The sequence below is a fragment of the Melanotaenia boesemani genome, chromosome 6 (assembly GCF_017639745.1).
Source record: "Melanotaenia boesemani isolate fMelBoe1 chromosome 6, fMelBoe1.pri, whole genome shotgun sequence".
In the NCBI taxonomy this organism is placed as follows: Eukaryota; Metazoa; Chordata; class Actinopteri; order Atheriniformes; family Melanotaeniidae; genus Melanotaenia; species Melanotaenia boesemani.
In genome coordinates, this window is record NC_055687.1 from 14,490,230 (window position 1) to 14,512,040 (window position 21,811).

Here is a 21,811-nt window from a genome sequence, read left to right on the forward strand (position 1 = left end):
GTTTGCATCAGCTTGTTTACTAACCTCCCTCTTCACTCTGAAAGACCTTACTCAGAGGGAATGATCCTTATTTAAATTTTTGCCGTCTTGTCTCTCTTTCCGACCGGCCAACAAGTACAAAACTTTTTTTCAGTCAGTTCTGCTGCACATTCTTAGAGTTGGATTCACACATTTGACCCAAACACTAAGAATAAATGTAGAGTCTGGTAACCTTAAAACTGTGTCCATTCATCAATAAAGCAGGTTAGTCATAGCTAGTTTTGCTCTAACTGGACTAGATCTGTTCAGCGCCCACCCTCTCACCCCATCTAAAAAAAAAATAATCATCATACGAAACGTCTTCATCTTTTTAATTTTCTCCTCTGTTGCCTTGTAACCCTCAACACCGTGCTGCACCACCATTGCTTATTACCACAACTGTGCTCACAATGCTGAGAATTTCATTACAGCTGTCTGTTGAAGTTATGCTGGATTTTATGTGGTTTTATTATTGGTGCGTGGTTGACCATAGGCCGCTGTTAATAACGGGCAAAGCGGCAGTTTAACAATGACACTCCATTAACTGGTGCATGCGCCACAGAGCACAGCCCGGATAATGTTATTAAACTGATTATTCAAAGCCCCTGTACAGCTGCTGCAGCCATCCTTTGTAGTGTATTACAGACTTCTTGTATTTCTTTGAAATTCTACAAACTTTTGCTTGCATTATGACTTTGGGAGACTCTCACTAAAACAGAAAAACTTTTTAAAAAGTAGTCAGCCTACTCAATAGAAAAAAAGAAAAGAAAAAGCATCTAATGTCCTACATTTAAAATGCCCTTCTGCATGTTGAATGCCAATGAGCACCATCCTGTTTTGGCCCTTAAGTCAGTCATGAGTGAATGAGTGCTGCATAGTTGTCTTTGGTCCTGAGGCTTCAGCTGGATGACACAAACAACAATGTTAGGTATCAGGAATTCCACACTGAGGTGCTGACCCTGAGGTACAAGGCTCTGCATGGGAGGAAGAAGAAGTGTAATTTACAATAGCATTTTGACCTCGACTGTGCCTCATGGCTAAACTATCAAACAACTTTGGTGGGTGCACAGCCTATGCAGAGAATATAAAACAGCCCTAAATGTCTTGTACGGCACAGGCGAGCCCCTAAAAAGATAAGATGCTGATCTGTGGCATTAAAGTCAGGCAGCTCCTCACTTAAGCCCACACTTAGTTCAGCACACAAACTTGGCAGCACTCAGCACAAACCTTTATGTATAGGGAAGTTATACCAAACATGACACCTTACTTACTACAGCCTTGCAGTGCCAGGCATTTTGTTACTGTATGTCATTGCCTACTGCTGTTCTTGTCACGGTCACTTGGTTTTGTATGTGCATCCTGCATATGTTGTGTCAAATGGCTGAAAATGAAGGAGTGGAGTTTGCTGGAGAAGCAGGTGTTTCCCCCTCATTACTTCCTGACAATGCCCCATCTGGTGCGGGAGAGCCGCTGCCACCGACTCCCTGCCAACCCGGGAACAAACACTCGCAGAGGCTGACAGGGAAAAATGGAATTGGGTGGGAATAGGGAATGAGCGGGGCAGATATTATACTTGCAAAAAAAAAAAAAAAAAGGTTAAAACACGTTGAAAAATAAGTTCCCTGAGTGGGAAGAGCCTGAAGCTAAGACTTTATACTCTCTCTACATCCATCAGTAGAGGTCAGATATGAGAGTTCAGAACAACTTTATATAAAGTCAAGAGTAGATACATAAATATTAATGTCAATCTGGTGCTTTGATACTTTACTGACTGTTGGAACTTTTCTAAGTGAAACAGAAATATCCGCAGGATTTGTGACGGATGAGAGGCTGAACAGACATGAGAACCATGACGTGTCATTCCTAGTCTTACCTGAAGGGGGCGTCAAAGATACAGTTGAGAAGACGAGGCTCAAACCTTAAAAGTCCATGATAGACTTGATTAGGGTGGATTTTTTTTTTTAAAAAAAGACCAGCGCTCTAAAAAACAATTATGAGGAAAATGTGGGTACAGTATGAAAGTTGAAAGAGACCAACAAGCAGGTGATAAATAAGCTCTGATTTACAGTCTTGTTCATTGCGCAAGTTTTTTTGTTTCACTTTTAGAGGGTTCAGCAAATGAATAAACTTAGAACAGGTTTTGTTTAAAACTGAAGAGTTTCATTGAAAGTTCCATCAGTTTTATTTTAAATCTAACAGAAAATAATTCCTGTATCCCCACATAGGTAGAGGTTAAGTCAACCTAAATCATAGTTACCATTTTTTCTCCCCTATCAACTTCAGGGCACAAATAACTGTAAAACTGCTGTCTTTTAATTCAAACAGTGAAAAATCTGTTTAATCTTTGCCCCCATGATCATTGCGTCCCACATTGTTTTAGTCCGGAATTTGAAATAAACTGCTTGTTTACTGCTTGGAAAATTAAAACTGGTTATCAATCATATTTAGAGCAAAGTGTTTTCAATTAACTCGAGAATAAAGCCCTTGCCGAATTCCCTCCCTTATTCTCCTGTTTCTTTTTCAAAGCCCAGCCCCTCGCTCTCGTCCTTCTCCTTCTCTCTGCTATTGGTTAGAAAGATTCAGGCCCGCCCTGCTGGCAAGCTTTAAATCTATTTACAATGTAAAATAACCAAGAAAAACCGGCCAAGCTATTATATTCTGCCATACAGAGGGAGAGAAACTGGGTGTGTATGAGACTAAGCACTGCTATGCACAGACCTGCTGTTACGCTCTGAACGCCTGACAAGACACACACTTACGCACGGTGGGGCGCGCGCACTCACACACTCTTAGGTGCGCACAGCCGCTGAAGGCTCTGTCGGTAGAGTGAACCTGCGGGTTCATGACACTGATTTCTCCGAGGAAGAGGAATATTAAAGAAGACTAGAGAGGAATATCAACGATGGCTCTCGTGGCCGTGTGGAACTACTGCTTCCCTCTTATCATCACAGTCGCCTGCTTGGTCAACACCGGTAAGGCGCTCACACAGAGTGAATGAGTGTAAGGTGAATGGAGAAGAGCCGTCGCGATGTGTTGAGGGGGGGTCAGGCAAGTTTGTCCAAGTCCTTTAAAAAGAGAAGAAGCTGAGTAACGCTAAAGAACGCGTTGGGTTTGTTTTGATTTATTAGACAAGGTGGCGTGAAGGAAGAAGAACGCACCCAGGGAAAAGGAAAGCACGTGCGCATATTTCGGTTGACGTTCCTCTGTTAATATTCAACATTAGAATTAGAATTAGTAGATAATTAGAAGCAAATCCGTTTGCGCATGATAGGGTTGTACTGTGAGTGATGTTTGTTGTAGCCCACTTCTAATACCCTTTTCTGGAAATACCCGAAAACACCTAAACATCAGAACAAAAGTGAAAGCCGGGGTTGTTGTCACTTTTTTCTTTTGCCCCACAGAAATATTTTCTGAACGTGTCTTCTCATACTCTGTTGACCCTCATGCGTCACGGTATTTTCTCCGGACCGGATCGAGCATCATAGCTGCTGTGTACTGGAGCCTATGACATAGCCTAAGTCTCCGGTGCATACAACCATGCGTGCAGAGAGCTCCTATTGAATACTTGACAACCACATGAGAGCACATAGCAAATGTCCGCAGTGGACCAGACGTGTGTCCGACACAAGACCAAGACGTGGGGAAGTGTTTATATCCTTTATATTCTGCAGTAGTGTGAGAGACTGAAAAGTCATTTGAGACATCTCCTTATCAGACACAATAACAGTGACTAGTCTATTACAAAGCTGTATAATGCCTCCTGCACAGCCTTGTCGCTTTTATCCCACCGCTGGAACATATCAGCTTGGGAAAGTCCTGCACTGCTTCCTCATAGGCACAATACAGTTCATGGTCACTCAGAGCCCCCCTGGCAAGTGCAGATGCTGCAAAAAGGGATTTGGATTAGGCTGCATCATGACTCAGAGCAACTTCAGCCCGTACCATCTGCTTGGATGTGAATGGAAAAACATACTCAAAACAAAGACTGTTAAATGCCACCTAAAGTGTCAGTGATCCTGACTGAGCAGGAGTGGTATACACAGATGTTGCTTCCCTGGCCTGTGTTATTGTTGTGCTCTGTGGGGCTATTTACACTATCTGGAGGTAGTGAAAGGGTTAAGAGCTAGGTCAGGCATTGTCACAGTCAGACCTGCACTGAGCTGTTGTGATGATGTCTCTTGTAGGGAGCAGTCCGTTGCTCCATTGTCATTCTTATTGCTGTGCAGAAACCAGCATTACCTCTACCATGTGTTTTTTTCCTCCCTGGACAGATTTTATTTTTTTTTTGTCGTCTATTTATTTTTATGTCTACTCCAGGAACAGTGGCTGGCTGATTTATACGCATGAGCTGTAGGTGTTAGTATGTTAGTCTAAATGGAGTACTGTGTAAGAGGTCTGCATGTTTGTCTGGGCATCCATTTATGAATATCAGTGTGTGTTGCAAATAGATGTGCCTGATGCTGGTGTGTGTGTGCTGCTTGCGGTGCATGGTTTTGGCTCAGCTGCAGGCACGCTCAGCTGGGGGTTGCTCACTGATCATTGTCATTAATCTAGCCTCTGACAGGGGCCTAGAGAGACAGGAGGCTGGGGGATGTTAGTGGTGTTAAAGGCACAAGGTAGAAGAATAAGGAAGCGAAAGAAATGTAAAGATGTTTCGAAACAGCATGAACACATCACTTTGTATACCTTCAAATGCTTTTTTTTTATTTTTTTGGTAATATTTCTTCACCATTGTCAACGAAATTAAAAAAGGAAACAAAAGATAAGAAGGAATGATGCTGGAAGTTGTTATAGCAGGACCTAAATTTACAAATTAATTGTATGGATGGGCAGATAGAGTTCTAGCAGATAGAGAGTAAAGCTGGAACACTTGGCCCTACTTCGCAGACTGAGGGAGAGATTGAAGGAGAGAGCAAGAAAGGCAGAAAAGAGGAATAGTGGGAGAAGAAAGGCAAACAGACTTCACAGTGTGTCTGACAGGCCGACCTGAGGGACACATACACATGCACAAACACACACAGTCAGAGCTCTATGTTTGTGCAGAGTGCATGGCTTTGTGGAGGTGACTGATCTACGGCAGCTGTTGGCCAAACTTCCTCTGCACGTCCAGTAACAAATGTGGTTAACTCCACCTCTGCTGCTGGCCCATCCTTAATCGCTTCTCTCCATCACTTCTGTTCTTTCACTTCATCCCAAATCCTCTCCTATGCCTCCATTACCACCTGCCTTATCACTGTGTGCTTTAAATCACCTCCATTTGTTTATTTGAATGTGCGCAATGAGAGCCATCCGTTTGAGCTTGTTCCCCATCATCCTGTTTGGACCTTGGTTTTGGTTGAAAAATGGCAGCAGTTGGATGCACTTGTGGGAGGAGATTTGAATACCAATTATGGCTGGTATACGTGTGCAAGCACACACACACACACAAACACGGAGAAGCCATGCATAAATCAATGTCGCTGCGAGTCACAGAATGGAGACTTGTCATGTAAACACAAACATCAAGGGATGCTGTAAGTACACAGCTAAAAGCAGGCACCTATATGCACACACACACGAATGCAGAACATATGTACACATTAGACTTTCTTTTGAAGAAAAGAGTGTTGCTTATGCAAGAGTTTACAGAGCCCAGTCTCAGATTTTGATGCTTGTCAAGCACAGTTTGCATCACGCCAGGGTTAAGATTGCTTTTTTACTTTCTTGCACATTGCACTATGTTTGCTATTTCTGTGTCATTCTTTGTTCTTTAATGCTATGAATTACCTTCACTGCAAGCAAAGGTTTATCTCTTTTGATGCTAACCTTGGACAACAATTCACCCCTAAATAAAATAAACTCATCAACAATTTAATTGAAAAGAGTGGGACCTTTCTTCCTTGCTCTCTGCCATGCCATCTGCTGGTTCACGTTGTAAATTTGGGCCAAGCGCACAATGAGATTTCAGTCTTACAATGTTATTTCTTTTTTCTTTGATTCACTGTCTTTTGTAAGTCTAAATAATTGGACAACCTGAACTTGGCAGACAGCGCTGGCATGCCCGTCGACAGAAGAGAAGCAGAAATGAGCCTTTTTTTTTTTAAACGAGAGAGCGATATACTGCTTGCTGCTGTTGTGCACAACCCTGTTTGATCAACTGATGCAGTCTTAAAGGGTCCTGACAGGGTGGCCCACTATCTCAGTTGAGCAATTGCCTCAGCATAAGCTCCATAAACAAATTGTATTGCTTGTGGGAAAAGTCACAATTGAAAGAGTTACGGAGCTTATCTTGGGCTGTTTTTATTCACCTTTGGGCTTTTATGGGTCCATTACTCAGTGGCTGAATTTTTTTATTTATTATTTTTTTAATGCTGCACGCTTCTTGCAGGTGATGTATTTACAGTAATTATGTTCCAATCTGGCCTCAGTCTTCAGAGCAATTCACAAATCTGTGTCTTGGACTTTTTCTGTTTCGAACATCTCAATAACCTTGTTCAGCGCTAAAATCAAGTCTAAAAACTATTTTAGTTTAGCATTTGCTTAAATTCAAAGAGGAAAATGGGACATGACCAGTCATTTTGAGTTCTCTGCAAGAACATGTGATTGGTTTTTATGTACAGTTTACAGCTCTGGGTTTCAGTTCTCTGCTTCTGTGGCGGGGTTCACACAAACTGAAAACAAAGATACTATGATTGAAAGGGTCACGCAAAGACATCAATTGGTAATTGAACCCTTATAGCTCATTTGAGCATTGGTTTAATTGTCCATTAGTGAAACTTTCTGTCAATCTAATCAGGCCAGCGCTAATGTAGAAACACTCTTTATGGCTGTCACCTCATCTCCTTCCCATTACTATTCCCTAGACAGTGCCGCTTGTGATTATCATAATGGTGATCTATGTCGTCCTTACGTGTCGCTCTCTGAGAACAACTGGCGTTTCACCAACTTTGCTGCTCAAGTTTTTTATGCTGAGTGGGATACCAAGGACATCTCCTCCATTTGCTGGCATTCGAAGCCTGCCAATCAATCCCGTGCTCTTAAGTCCATCTGATTATATTGGTTTTGTGCAAAAGCAAAACGCCCCACTGAAGTGCAGCTCTCCATGCTGTGACCTGATGTCCCCTGAGCCAGCAGCTTTTCTCCAGCTGCTGACCCCTCTCACTGACTGTCTTTGCTGTGCGACTGTGAAATCAGTTAACAGCAATCGCCTTGGTGTGGTTTCTTGGCTCTACACAAAAAGGTAATCGTTGCTATGTATTTTCTCTACAAGGGTGCAAGATACTAATGTCAAAGCCAGTCAATGCTGAATTGCAGTTGGGGAAGAGAGTATCCTAAGTCTGAAGAAACTTGGAAAAAACTAACGCCATGGGGTGAGCATTCCTTGCTGTTGGTGACAGTTTCCATGACTAAGAGCGAACATTTAAACCTTCTGCTTGGCCCTGGGCTTGTTCAACAACCTCCTTGCTGCTGTGACACCTGTCTCCATGGCTCCCACAGGGCATGGAGCTAACGTGGTTAGACAGTGGCCTCCGGTAGCGCCAGTATCCAAGGTGATTATCCCCACTCTGGCGGTGCAACAAAACCCGCACCAGCCGTGATTGGACTAGAGAGGCTGATTGAGCTGAAAAGGGCAAGTACCTAAAATTGAAGAGCTGGAAGCTGTGTGCTTTGCCAGTTCGGAGGCTAATATGCATCCCATCTGGAAGACTTAATGTAGAGACAAGAGGACAGAAAGGATGGTTGATAATGAGGCGCTCATTCAGGGGTAAGAAGGATCAGAGACACACTTAAACCTTGGTGAAACTGTCAGGCTGGGCATGGAGGCTGCCAACAAGACCCCATTTCCCTTTACTCTTGGGAGGTCTGTGTGTCCAACAGAGGCTGGCTGATGAAGAGTGACCAGACTTAGCTGGGGCACTGAGGAACTGATGGGGTCACAGAGGGAGAGTGAAAGAACCACGGGGGACTAGGAGAGGAGGCTGACTGCACACTGTATAAAAAAAATGAAGGAAAATGGCATGGAGGGGAGGGAAAGCACCAGGGGCATGTGTCACAGACCAGTGGAGCAGAGGAGAAAGTCAGCCAGAAAGGAGTCCAACAAACGAGTGAATGATTGCAGGATTTCAGCTCTAAAATGGAAAGCCGTTAAAAAAAAAGAATGAAAAAAAGACAAGGGAAAGACGGCTACCCCTGTGGTGCAGAATGACTGATTTATAAGGCCAGAAAAGGTGAGGAAAGGGAGAAGAGCGACATTATGGAGGTGGTTCCAATGCAGAAAAATGCTGGTCGCTGGTGTGAGATTGAGATGGGTGTGAGGATGAGGAGGAGGAGGGAGAGTGGAGACAGAGAGATGGATGGATATATGGAAAGATAAAGATGGAGAGAGGGCAGGCACTGTGTAGGTGACCACAGTTGAGGGACAAGATACCATGATCGATGAGGTCACAGTATGCACATACACTCTCACACCCACAAACAACCACACACACACAGACTCGGGCAAAAAAGAAGTATTGAAAATGTTTCCCACAGCCGCTCATGGCCAGTCCTCCCACTTTCAGCAGAGCTACTCGCCACCATCATCTCGCAAAATTAAACACCCACACACGTACCGGGCTATTCATCTGTCTGCCATTTAGAATCCTTCTTCATATCATCACCATTAATAGGTTTGCTTTGATGAGATTGTCGGATGTTGAAAATTGCCAGTCAAAGCAGTGCACTATCTTCTGGGAAATCAGATGGAGATTTTCAGAGCACGGACACAACAATGCTGAAGAGGTCTCAGATGAGTTTTCTATCTTAGAAAACTCTTAAAATGTCTCTCTCATGAGGGGCACAATCATTCCAGCTATAACCATGTCTGGCATAGATAAAGTGGCAGTGCAGATACAGCAGGTACACCCTTCAGTTGTGACATTTCCTCTTCTTTTTACTGAAACATGAAACCTTGATCATATTAGTGTACTAGATTCTGATAACAAAGAAACAAAAGAAAACTGAATTACCAAAGAAAAATATTAGCATATATTACTTTTTACAAATGAAACACAAACACATTCACAATGCTTTAAAAAATAAAACTTACACTATCACTGAATTAGACAAGGTGAAAGCTGTGGACAGTGGCTCAAACTCTGACTGACTGCTCCATTTTGACAAAGGCCAAGTGATTGTTGACACAACTAATAAAAAAAAAAAGTCCACTAAAGCCTCTCCTATACTACACCGATGCACCCTTGCACTCTCTCTCCTGCTTGTCTCCGTCAATTCTTCCCCTCATCTTGTACTTCAGCCCAAGACAAGGACATCAACATCAGGAGTAGGAAGCTTTGATCCACTTCATTAGCAAGTAGTAAACAACCACTAATTAAAGGCAATTAATTAGGAGCACATGAAAACAATCCCAGGAAAAAGTTGGCCTGCTCTGAAGACCCTCTGAAGGACCCACACACACACACACACACACACACACACATCTCACTCCAAGCGCTTGCAGGTTGTGTACGGGAGATGGACAAAGACAGAAGATAAAAAAGAAAAATACAAAATGAAGAGGCTTACGGTCATGCTTAAAGTGCAAGATTTTCTGCAAAGAGTTGCTGGGCTCTTTGATATTCATAAGGTCATCAATTCATGCACTGTTTTCAGCAGGGCTAAACAAAAGTGAGGCTATGAAGCTGCCTGCAGTGAAAGGAAAAAGAAAAGGAAAGCAGCTTGGCCAAATTGGATTGGTGCTACAGTTGTTTTGTACACATTGTTACAGTTGGCAAGGCCACTTAAAAAGTGGCCAAGCAACAATGACCTTGAGGAAAGCTTTAGCTGATTTTCTCCCCAGATTCATTTTCTACTGAGCGGCTGAAGGAGCATTCAAGTGCATGACTGCTTATTCACCTTATGGCTGTTAACAGGTATGCGCCCCACTCACCTCACCTTCCATAAACCATCACCAGCAGATTGAAGTGGTGCTTGACTCACATCCACAGATGTGTTCCTATCACTATGTCCATCTGTTTGGAGAATAATGTTATCAGTGACCACAGAAGGACCATGTTTCTCCTTTTTGGCCATCGCTGCATAGGAGTGGAACAGCCGAAGCGTCTGTGATACTGAGTGAGTTTGACAGAGGCCTTGGGCACTGGATGGAGTTGCAGAGCAACGGTGCTTCATAGCAACTGCCTCCTGCTTGGCTATACTAGTGAATTGAGCTGTGAAGCAGCTTGCAGAAGTCAGTGGGGCTCTGTGAATGGTACCAAAGTAATTTTTAGCTTTTGTCAACTCTAGCTGTGGACAGCAAGTGGTTTTTGTGTCTCTTATATAGATCCTTCAGTCTGGATAGCAACAGAGTACACACAGCACGAGACCGTCGCCTCCTGACTGCATATACAGTAACATACTTTATTGCTAGAGAAACTAATAAAAGAGAGCTGTGGGGGAATTTGCTTTCTTTCTTGATTATTTTCTCTCTTCCCAAAGGCCATGATGGCTACCATCTCAACCTTTTTCAGTCAGCAAGAGTCCACCTTTCTGTGCTGATCCAACATAAACCAAGACATAAATTTGCAGAATTTTTTCCCTATCATTAACTTTTAAATGATGTCAATGCAAACCGGTTCTCAATTACCTTATCTGGTTAAATAAATGCTTTACAGTTTATAATAAACATTTCAAGAATAACATTTAATTTTATTCACTGTTGGAAAGATGAATGCCATAGAGTACAGTATGATTCTGTGATCAGTATTGTATAAGATTCAGCAGATTTAAACTTACATTTCATGAATCTGTGATTATGCTTGGTCATTATGAGGCAGGATTTCTCAGATATATGCTGCTGACTTCCTTATTTCAAAACGATGAATGCTCAACACTCTGAGGGATGAAGGTTGCTTAAATCTGAAAAAATATTTAGAAGTCAATTTTTGTCAAGACTGAAGAAGTACGGAAGCAGCGGAGAGCAGCTGGGCTTGCATGTTTTTGTTTTTTTTTAACACCGTTTTCTCGTGATAACAGGATTATTCAAATACAGAATTGCAAGGGGGCTGGAGCTGCTCCTGTTCCATTACAGAACCAACACAGAGAGACAAACGTTCAATCAGACTTGTAGTCACACCTCGCAAGAATTTAGAGACTCAAATCATCCACTTCGGGAGAAAGCCGGGAAAGAACCAGTGCATACACGGAGAGAACATACAAACTCCACACAAGATCCCCCCAGAAACCTACTTTTGTTAATATATACTTATATATACTTATTATAAAAATAAGGTATGTTAAGTTTGTACAATAATAAATTGTAGTGGATTTTACTGAGTGTGTTTGTGGTCTACTGGGTGAATCACAGTAAAAACTGTTTAGTTTTACAAATCACTCATTTATTTAATTACACATATACATGACTGTAGCCCCTCCCACCAGCTGTCATGGGGTCTGTTTTGAACACTGAAATCAGGTGTCACACACTTACTTTTGAGCCCACCTTGATCATCTCGTTATCTTGAGAAAACAAACTTAGTTTGAACCATTCTTAGATAAATTATCCGTTATCACGAGAAAACGGTCCTTGTTATCTCGAGATAACGAGAAAATTAACTCGTTATCTCGAGATAATGATTGAAAAAGAATAATAGCCTGGCTTCTGTAACTAAGAAAGGTGCAGCATTCAATCATTTATTCAAAATAAATGTGAACTACAACCATTCTTACATTTCACATTAATACAGAGTTTCCTGAATGCAAATTTAGGTATTTGCTTAGAAAAGTGAGAAACCAAGAACTCATTATTAATCCTAATTTAATCAGTGCTGTTTGATAACTTGAAAAACAGTATACATCAATGTAGTCTGTTGCAGTTTTACTAAATATCTACCATCTTATTCTGTCAATAGTAGCTGTGCAAATATAGTATTTTAAAAACCCTACATGTATATGCAATTTTAACTGATGCTTTTCACCATGGAGATGGAGTTAAGGTGCAGTAAGGAACGTGATTTATGAGCTTATGGGGAAAAATGAAAAACAAACATAAACCATTGGTAATTAAAAAGAAGGTTGATCCCAAATGATGACTGATGTATAAATCACTGGTTGTGTTACAGAGAAGTGTTTAAATAAGCAGCACAGCAGACAGACTGGTTGGCTAAGGCTCCGGTGCTCATACAAATTTACAAATGCAGGAATGTAAACATTGCAATGCAGTCAGGAGACGGTAGAGACATTTGGAGCTGTCAGACTTCTTTGTTGCAGAATTCAGTACCATGTTTCCTCAGTGGTTTTCTTTTTATGAGCTTTCTCCAGGATCTTATAGGCAAATAGTGAGACAGAACTGGCCATTATTTTCAAACCACAAAAAGAGAGATTCACAAATGCACATGGGCTGTATTTTTACTTCTTTCCGTGTAGCACTCCTTTATTCCCCCTTTTGATCTTAAGCAAAACCAGTTTTTTTATTTGTGATTGCTGCTCTTCCTACATTTTTCTTTTACCTTCTTCTTCTTCTTCTTCTTGTCTACCTTGCATGTGTTTGTGTATATGTGTCTATTGGCCTCTTCTTCCCTTTTCCTTCATTCCCAACTCTCCTGCAGTGTGCAACCTGTTTAAGGGCCTCAGCAGTGACTTAGTGTTCTTTTGTTTGGGCTCACTGTGATCATACAAAAGCATTTTCTACCCCTCCCTGTGAGCCTATCTTTTTCATCTAACCTTTTTGGTGCTTAAATGTGAATATCCATGGCTAAGCACACCCCTCCAGTTTTGAGTTCCAGGTGCATGTGTCTACATCCATCTGTACCAACAGTTTCTCATAGTTTGCAGTGAGATGGAGACTCTGATAACTGTGAAGACAGGTTTTGGTGAAGTTGAGAAGGGACTTTTCATTGCCAGGATCTCTTGCTGAAAGATATTTTGGCAGTCTCTCCTTCTTCCCTGTTGCTTGCACCCCAGCCCTGCCTCCTCTCCATCCTGTCCACCTCTCATACTGTCGCTGCAGGCTACAGTGATGGCAGGACCAGGTGTGGATGGATAGAAAGTGTGATGAAGGGGTAGAAAGAGGAAAAGACAAAGAATTGACTGGACCCAGGTGGCCAGCTTGAATGCTTGTGTTTCTGCTTTCCCATTCTCATTTGCATAGACAAAATGGTTTGTTCCCCTTCTCTGATTCTTTATTTATCTCTGATACACTCTCTCCTTTTCCATTTACAACTATGCATCAATTCATTTCCAATATCATCTTAGCTTTTTCCCTTCTTCTCATGCTATTGCTCCCATTTCCCTGAATGAGCTTCACTTCCACTTCCTGTTATGTAAGTTTGTGTTTGTAGTTACAGTCAGTTGCTTTTTCCTGATATATATATATATATATATACATACAGTATATATCAGGAAAAATATTAATATTAACTCTTCCTCCACATGTGCCTTCTTTAACTATCTTTTGCTCTGGGCCTGCTGATATCTGCATTTTACAGTGTGCTGAAATACTCTGGCTATGGAAGTTTATTTTCAGTGTACTTGCCCCACAGACACCATAAAGTCCCCTCGGCCATCTCCCACCCACCCTTCTTACTCCCAGTTTTTTTTTTAAACAAACCTTTCTGTGCAGCTCTGCTACATTACCTTTTTAAAATTTCTCCTAAAGCCTGTGCATTACATTTTTTGTCTCCTAGCATTTGCAGCAAAAAAAAGAAAGAAAAAAGAAAAGATTTTAGCTTCTTCATATGTATTTGATTCTCTCATATACTACAAATCTCTTGATCGCTGACACAACACTCACGCACTCATCATTATTCTTCTCTCTCCTCCTTTTTTTTTCCCCATCTCGCTTCCTGAGGCTCATGTGCCATTATATATCATAATTCACCTCCCCTACTTGGCTTGCTCGTAGTGGATGCTGCTGTGCATGCATGTTTTTGGGAAAGGTAAAGTAGTATTCTGCTCACTCACGAAGGCATTTATACCCCATTATTGTCTTGGTGGTTTTGTTATGCCAAACACACAATTGACTGTGTGCATACTTAAGCATATGCAAATAAAAATAGATGGTTTAAATTGTTGGGTACCTTTTTTTTTTTTTTATTTATTTTTTACCTAAATAAAAATATAGATACCTGGAAACCGTCCTTTAAGAGAAATATCAGCTTTGCATTTGTAAAATTCCATTGCCTACAACTTCCACACATTCAATAAAACAATGACACTGCCTGTCAAATAGCTCACACATACATCAACAGTCTTGCCTGCAAACATACAAGAAGACCGCCTTCAGGTTTCCTCAGAATTGCTGAATTGAGTTATGTAGCCTGTCAGTCAAGTCCCTGCTCTCTCTCTCACACACACACACACATATGCACTCACCCTTCTGATGCATATTTGGCATGGGGAAGGGACTCAATTACGGTGAAGGTGAAAGAAGCAATAAACACGGTATAGATACAGTGATGCACGCTATGCAGTAGCGCAGTCAATCACAAGGCCAGGTAGGTATCCGCTGCTGTTTTGCTCATCCAGCTGTAAAGTGATGGGCATGGTCAGAGGTAGTGGATGGATAAAGGCGGGGTAAAAGAAGGGGTGGGGGATGGAAGTGCTGCCATACGACACTCCCAAAAATTACCTGGCTGTTACTGACTTACATGGAACTGCCACTAAAAGGACAGAGCACTGGGATGCAAGGAGGGAGGGAAGAAGCAGGAGATACTAGTCCAACTTCATTTCATCATTCACACACACACACACACACACACACACACACACACACACACACACACACACACACACACACACACACACACACACACACACACAAGGCTATGTTTTTCTGTACACAAACACACTCAAACACACTCCTGACCAACACTGGCACTGTAGCTTAGCTACATGATTTGGCCAACCCACCCACACAAAAGAAACAACAACATAATCACACAAAATAATGCGACTTTTGCCCAGAATGCATCTGTTGTCCTATTCTCTTTGTGTATGTGGGTCCTGTGTGAAGCTCAGATAAACAGCTCATCTGATGTAACTGCTGTTATTAAGGCAGAAGAGGCTGAATATACAGCGCACAGGTGACAGCTTACCACAGTCAACCATTATTAAGTCTTGATAAACAACAGCAATGAATTCCTCCCCTTGTTGATGCTTTGGTTTTCTAAATTAGATTTTTTAAATGAGGTTTTAATCTTTGAGATGGACAGTGCTTTGCTGTAAAAACAGACAAGCTTTTTCTTTTTCTTTTTTTTTAATGGTGGGTCATTTTGTTTTGGCACAAATGGATTTTCTTTGTGGGTTTCAATCATGAACACATTGACCTTGCCATCTTTTATCCAGGTTGATATTTTTTATTTTAAATAGTTGTGTCCATTATTTGTTGCTGATGGTATAGTTCCAGTTTATCATGTGCAGAAAGATGTTTACAATGCTGAACAGCACTGTGGTCATTGCAGTATTTGGTATGGTCAGAGCAAATCCATGTAGCATTTGCTCTTTTTGTTTTAATTTTATAACGAACTCTTTAGTGAACTGGAAGGCGTTTAAACTCTGCAAATTCAATTTGCATAAGTATATTATTGATAGAGCTTGGCTACAATTACCTGTCACACACACTCAGTGTGTAGCTCATATGCTCCCCACAGCTACCTTTTATAGTACTGTTTTGAAGTGTCACACTCACCTCAGCCAATGGAACTTGAAATGAGGCAGACACCAGCAGCTAAAGGGTGGATTTATTTGTTCAGCATTCGAATGTGGTGAAGTGCTGCACATATTGCTCTTTAATTAGCCGATACGTTGCTAGGTTCCCGTCTGTCAGATTAATGTAAAACTAGTGTTATTGTATGGAATGATTATGCAGATGCTTTTTTTTGTATAGAAATAATCTGGTAACTTGGGTAGCATCAGATAAATGCATAACTGTCACAGGATCCATGAATAACAATGATTTATATTAAGCTTTAGTGTTTTTTTTCCCCAGAAGAAACCTGAGAAAACGTGTTATGGTATACAGTGCAATCTTGCTGAGAGACAAAACTGCTAACCACTGAATCACTGTATCATCTGCCATGTGATCACGTCAGTTGTAAATTAAATTTTGGGTGAGCCAGATTGATTAACTGCATTAACTTAAACCTAAATGTCAAAATTGTTTGAGGGATTATGCCAACAATTCAGCCGTTTCTGGCTGGCATTTTTTTTTTTTTTTACTATTCATTTTTCTTTAATCTTACATTTAGAGTCAAATACTGCTTTTCAATAAAAATGATGGCAGAAGATATTAAAGTAAGGACAAAGTTGGAATTACGGGCAAACACTTGTCCATAGTTGCAAATATAACTCAGCTAGGACACAAGTGTTGTGGCATTTTACAGCCTTAGGCATGTTCCCAATCTGACAAAGAATTCTCAGTGGATTGCATAATCTAAAGTAAAATAAAGAGCCAGACATATGACAAATCATATTCCATCACAGCTATAACCTACCTCTTTGGCTGAAAATCTTTTTTTTTTTTTAAACACAAGTGTCAAATAATGAAGATGACCTCTTTAAACATTTAAATCCTGCAAGTATGATAATTTGTCTGCAATGTATTCTGGATAAATATTCAATAAGTATCTGTGTGATCCTGAGAGAGCACAATCTGTGGCTGTCTTCGAATTAAATAGACTCACACATGTATAGTTGTGTTGTTCTGCCATACACCCTCCTACACATTCAATACAGTTCTGAAAAGTTTTCTCACGTCATGTCACGCACATGCAGAGATTCAAAGCGACAGATGGAGTTGTGTGCATATTTACTAGGCTGGCATGAACTTTACACAAGTGCAGATATGAGTGTGAACTTTGCATTAGCAGTGTTGCACAATGCTACACTTTATAACCACAGCAAAGATGGAAGGAGGGAGCGAAGACTGCCTCTAGAGAATCTAATAGCTCCAGCTGCTCTCTTTCACCTTAGCTACATTTTGATCCTATCTGTTTCCCTCCATATTTTATTCATTTCTGTTCCTCTCGGCACATCCGTATTTCTCCCTGCCTCCTCCGCTGTCTCGGTCTCTCTCCACCTTGTCTGCCTCTGAATTTACCACCAAAGCTTGCCTTTTGGCAGTTCCTTCTCCATTCTACCGCCCTGCTCTTCCCTCCGTCCGTCTTTTTTTTTGTCTTGCTCCTCATGGCCTCCCTTTCATTCCATTATAATCTCTTTTGCTCAGTTTTGGTATCAAATCCTATTCTTTTACACATGACCCAAACTTCTTCTTGTATTTTTGTGCCTCTCATTCTGCACATTCTTTAAGAAGTTTCAGTTGGGAGAGAGCTGGGCGGTAAAGCCAAGGGAAGAGAGGACAATGCATGAAAATACAGCATGTGTCTACTGAGGTTAGTTATACAGCAAGGAAGAGACCTGCACTGCATCTGAAATACAATATGCATCCTCCATCTTCACATTAATATTATTAATTGCTTGTGCAAAGCTGGGGGTTGCGACACTGTTGTTATTGCTTTGTGTTATTAATAAAAAGAGTTACAGAATGGAAGGGCTGGAATCAATAAGAAGCCTTAAAGGGAAATTAAATAAGGGAAGAAGGGGACAGGGTGCAGGGACAAGCTTGGTGCAGCTCAGACATTGTTATTAGTTGCTACTGCCCTTTAATGAGGGTTATTTAATGGAGCAGAAAATGGGCACACACAGCAACCGGCCAACTGAATGTAGATTTGTCAAGCACAAGTACAAACCAAAGTATAACAAAACTTTTTCTTTTTTTGAAAAATGGGACCAGATGAGTAAAGGTGCTGGGGGGGGGGGGGGGGGGGGGGGGGGTTAACAAGAACTTGTCCATAACTCATTTTGTCACACTTATCCTCATTTACCTACATAAGCTCTGGATCTTCCTGTTTCTCTTTCTTCTTTCTTACAGCAGCTTCTTTTTATGGGAAATTTATTCATTACAGGACAAGGAGGACTGATTGGATACCTTCTTTTGGAATAGTGTGTGTGGAGAGGTGCAACAATAGTCAGATAATGTGTGCTATTATACACTTGATGTCTTCACTCAAAGGTAACACTGATTTTCTTTGCACCACTGCTTACCACTCAATGATGCATCATAGCTGCTGTGATAGAACATTGGTTTTTCATCATTAAAACTGAGGTGCAGGAAATCATCTGTGTTTAACAGCGGCACACAGCTGCACATTTCATATACAGCGCTATTCATAGATGAGTTTGAATGCTACTGAAGTTTCAGAGACACCATGGCGATGCCCTGTGTTTATATTTAACAATGTCTGGATCTGCAGGTGAGATTTGTTATGTGATTTATCTTCCCAGAGAACAGTGTTGTAATTCAGTTACAAATATTTCTCAGAAGCTACTTCAGGGATGTACACTACAGAACATTGTCTGTATGCACTTCACGCCAGGTTGTCATCCTTAACTTTCCATTTGGTTTTGTCTCCTCAGCTCTTATTGCCAGTATCTCACAATCACATACAAACAGAGGCAGGTTCTAATGTGTCTGTACACTGTAAACAACTGTGAATTTAAGTGAATACACCACTATGTGCTTTATTGGAAACACAATTTGTCTTATAGACCAATGACTTGGCTAAGTCAATACAGTTGCCATGAGCTTTTTGGGGACATATTGACACACATTACTGTACTGAGTGATAATACTGTGCAGGAGAGGTAAAAATAAAGATAGATACTGAGTGTGTAATTATAAGTGCTACATGAGTGTTTTTGTAAATGAGTGAATGAGAAAAAAGTTTGTAAAGTGTTCTGTAGAACCTACACAAGGTTGAAAGGTACTATATAAGTGTGACTTGCAAAGATATGTCTATGATACTGCTTTAGAGTTTTTTTTCTTAACAAATCTATTGATCCTTGTAATATTGGAATGAGATCCTTCTTTCAGAAATGCACAAAAAAACAACAACAAAAAAAAAAAAACAGACATAACAGGCTTCATAATGCTGCAAAGTGCTCCTCTCCATTTTGCTTTAGCTACCCAGCAATGTGGAGCTATCTTTTTGGGGATCAAAACCTAGCTACAATTAAATTAAGATACAATTAAATGTGCAGCCATTGTGGCAGAAAAAGCTAGAGGTACCTACAGCAGGCTATCCAAAGTCAGCTGCCAAATCTCAGCTTCATAGTGTGGGACCCACACATGTCCTGCATTTTACTCTCTTAGTAGGTCCCACTCTGCATAGCCAAAAATAGACAGTCCCTTCACACCTAGCTAGCAGCTAGCTAGCTAGTATGGCCCAAAAATACACAACAGGCCTGCAGTATACAGTACCACTCAACAGCTTGGAAACTCTCTCATAAAATCCAAATAGAAAAGTGTATCCAAACTTATGGCTGGTAGTGTAGAGCAGAGGAACACAGTTCAACATGGCTAAGTCAATACAGTTGCCATGAGCTTATTGGGGACATATTGATGCTAATTACTGTACAAATCTGGATGCCAAAGTGGGCACACAGTTAGGCAAACCTGGATGCACTTTTCATGCTGTGGGTGGTGGGACAGCATGTATTATAAGATTACACCGTTATATGTCAATTGGATGGACATTGACACCCTAATTTTCTAGATTGATATCTAGTACAACGTGTGAGGAGTGCATTGCTGAGGGAAAATTAAAAATATTTGTTTCGATTACTTGATTGCAAGTAGTTGACATTATCATTGACTTTGTCACATGTGTACTGATTTGTACTCAGTGTATGTTTATTACATTATCGATAAAGCTCTATTACATTTTATAATAGACCAGTCTTCTAACAGAAACAATAAAACTTGACACTTCACTGCAGTGTAGCGATGGAGGACACACTGATGGACCAACATAATGCTGGTAGACACAAATATTATAATATTAGAAATACTTCAAGCAGCATCTTTGGGTTCCAGCATTGACTGCAATGAGATTTCTTTTTTAAAATTTTTGAAACATTGTTTTCAGAATAGACCTGCAACTGACCAGATGATGTGTACACGGTTTGCTACATCTGCTTACATCTGTGTGAACAATCTTCTGTCTTATTCATCGAAGGTCAGTGTGAAGTGTGTTGGAAAGGCACTCACGTAATTCCTGTTCACACAATAATTCAGCGCTGGCCATCAACAGGTCCCTGTTTGACCTTAATTAGAGGCAGAGCAGACTTGTTCTGCTCTTTTTCGGACATAGCACAATCTTATGACAACTTTACAGCAGTCATTTTCATAATTACGTACATTCATTACACACTGATAAATGCCTTAGCAGAGTGTCATCTCATTGCATGATTTCATGCATGTTATTGCAATGCTGCAGAATAATTTTGGTGAACAAACTGTATGTTGACCTGTTTTCTCACCCAAGTGTTTTCCTGTTGAAAGATTGTTGTTAATTGCTTAATCTTCTATGATGTGCAGATCTGTTGAGGCTCTGTTAATACCGACAGCATGATATTGTGGAAAGATTAGAGCTCCAAAGAAAATGTCGCCTAAAGCCCAAACTCCCTCTTTGATGTTATCTTTCTCTTTGCCATATTGCATTTTCACACTCTGCTCAGAACACTCACGAAGAGTTTTGCAAGTATTGTGTAATAATAATGCTGAAGCATCAATGAAATAGATGAGGTGTACTGACAATAAGCCTTCTCACAATTATTACATGATTGCAGTTATTTTAGCTAATTGGAATCATTCACATATGAATAAACAAATGGATCAAACTAACAGGAATGTCACATTTCCATCACCTTTTTCTGTTATTTCCCACTCTTTCTTTCTTTCTTTCTCTTTCTTTCTCTTTCTTTCTTTCTTTCTTTCTTTCTTTCTTTCTTTCTTTCTTTCTTTCTTTCTTTCTTTCTTTCTTTCTTTCTTTCTTTCTTTCTTTCTTTCTTTCTTTCTTTCTTTCTTTCACAAGTTGCCTCTAGAAACCAAAGAGGTAGCAGTCATAGGCACCAAACACATATCATAGGACTGCCATTCTAAAGCATTGAGCAAAAACTGAGCCATTCCCATCTTGGAATTTTGGGCAGAGTTGACATGCAAGGGATGGATCTGAGCAAGAATCTGAAAATGTAGAAGAATCTGTAAATACAGTATGTTATCACATGCAGGATGGTGGAAGTGGAACAATTCAATATTTCTTTAATATTTTCCCCCATAATCTTGGTATTCCTTTAATTCTGTTTTACTCCCATACAATTTGAAGACTTAAGACAAAAAAAAGGATCAAAGCAAGAGAAACAGCGATAAACAGCCTTTTACTTTCCATTTGTGACAGAGGCGGTCTGTTTGTGGAGATAACCCTGATGACGTCGCTATGGCATCATCAGGGGCAATTTTCTTAGACTTGACAAAGCTCCTCCACAGCCACAGAAGACCTCATACAAGTGGTTCCACATCCCGAATGTTACAAACTATGACGAGTAGGTTGACCTTCATGCATAAAATTGGTGGAATGCCACAAGTCTTTCTATAAGCAACAATGGAAAAGCTTTGTCAGTGAGAATTTGCTTTGCTTTGTGTAAGCGTATTTATTATCATAAAGACAACAGATGCATAATAAAACACAATTATTTGGCATTTTATTGAACTTTTTTCAGAAAAGTGTCACCAATAAGTATGAATCTCACTATTCAAAGATTCACAGCAGCTGTGTGAAAATGACCCATTTTATTTTATTTTAAACAAATTACTTTTTACCTAAAAAGGTTGATAAACCATCAGCAGCACCTGAAGTGAACAACATAAAGAGAGAGTGTATGTTTCTTAATATAAATCAGTTAAGATATCTCTTGGCTGTGCGTTGTTACTGTAGATTTT

At 40.6% G+C, this 21,811-nt stretch overlaps 1 protein-coding gene across 1 annotated transcript in view; it reads left to right on the plus strand.

Moving 5' to 3' along the window:
• Window positions 1-2,650: 2,650 nt before the first annotated feature.
• Window positions 2,651-21,811, plus strand: part of cadm4 (cell adhesion molecule 4) — a 159,546-nt gene continuing 140,385 nt past the window's right edge. Inside the window, exon 1 of the mRNA XM_041988229.1 lies at window positions 2,651-2,990. Coding sequence (XP_041844163.1) covers window positions 2,921-2,990 — 70 coding nt within the window. The 5' untranslated portion in view covers window positions 2,651-2,920. The remainder of the gene's footprint in view (window positions 2,991-21,811) is intronic.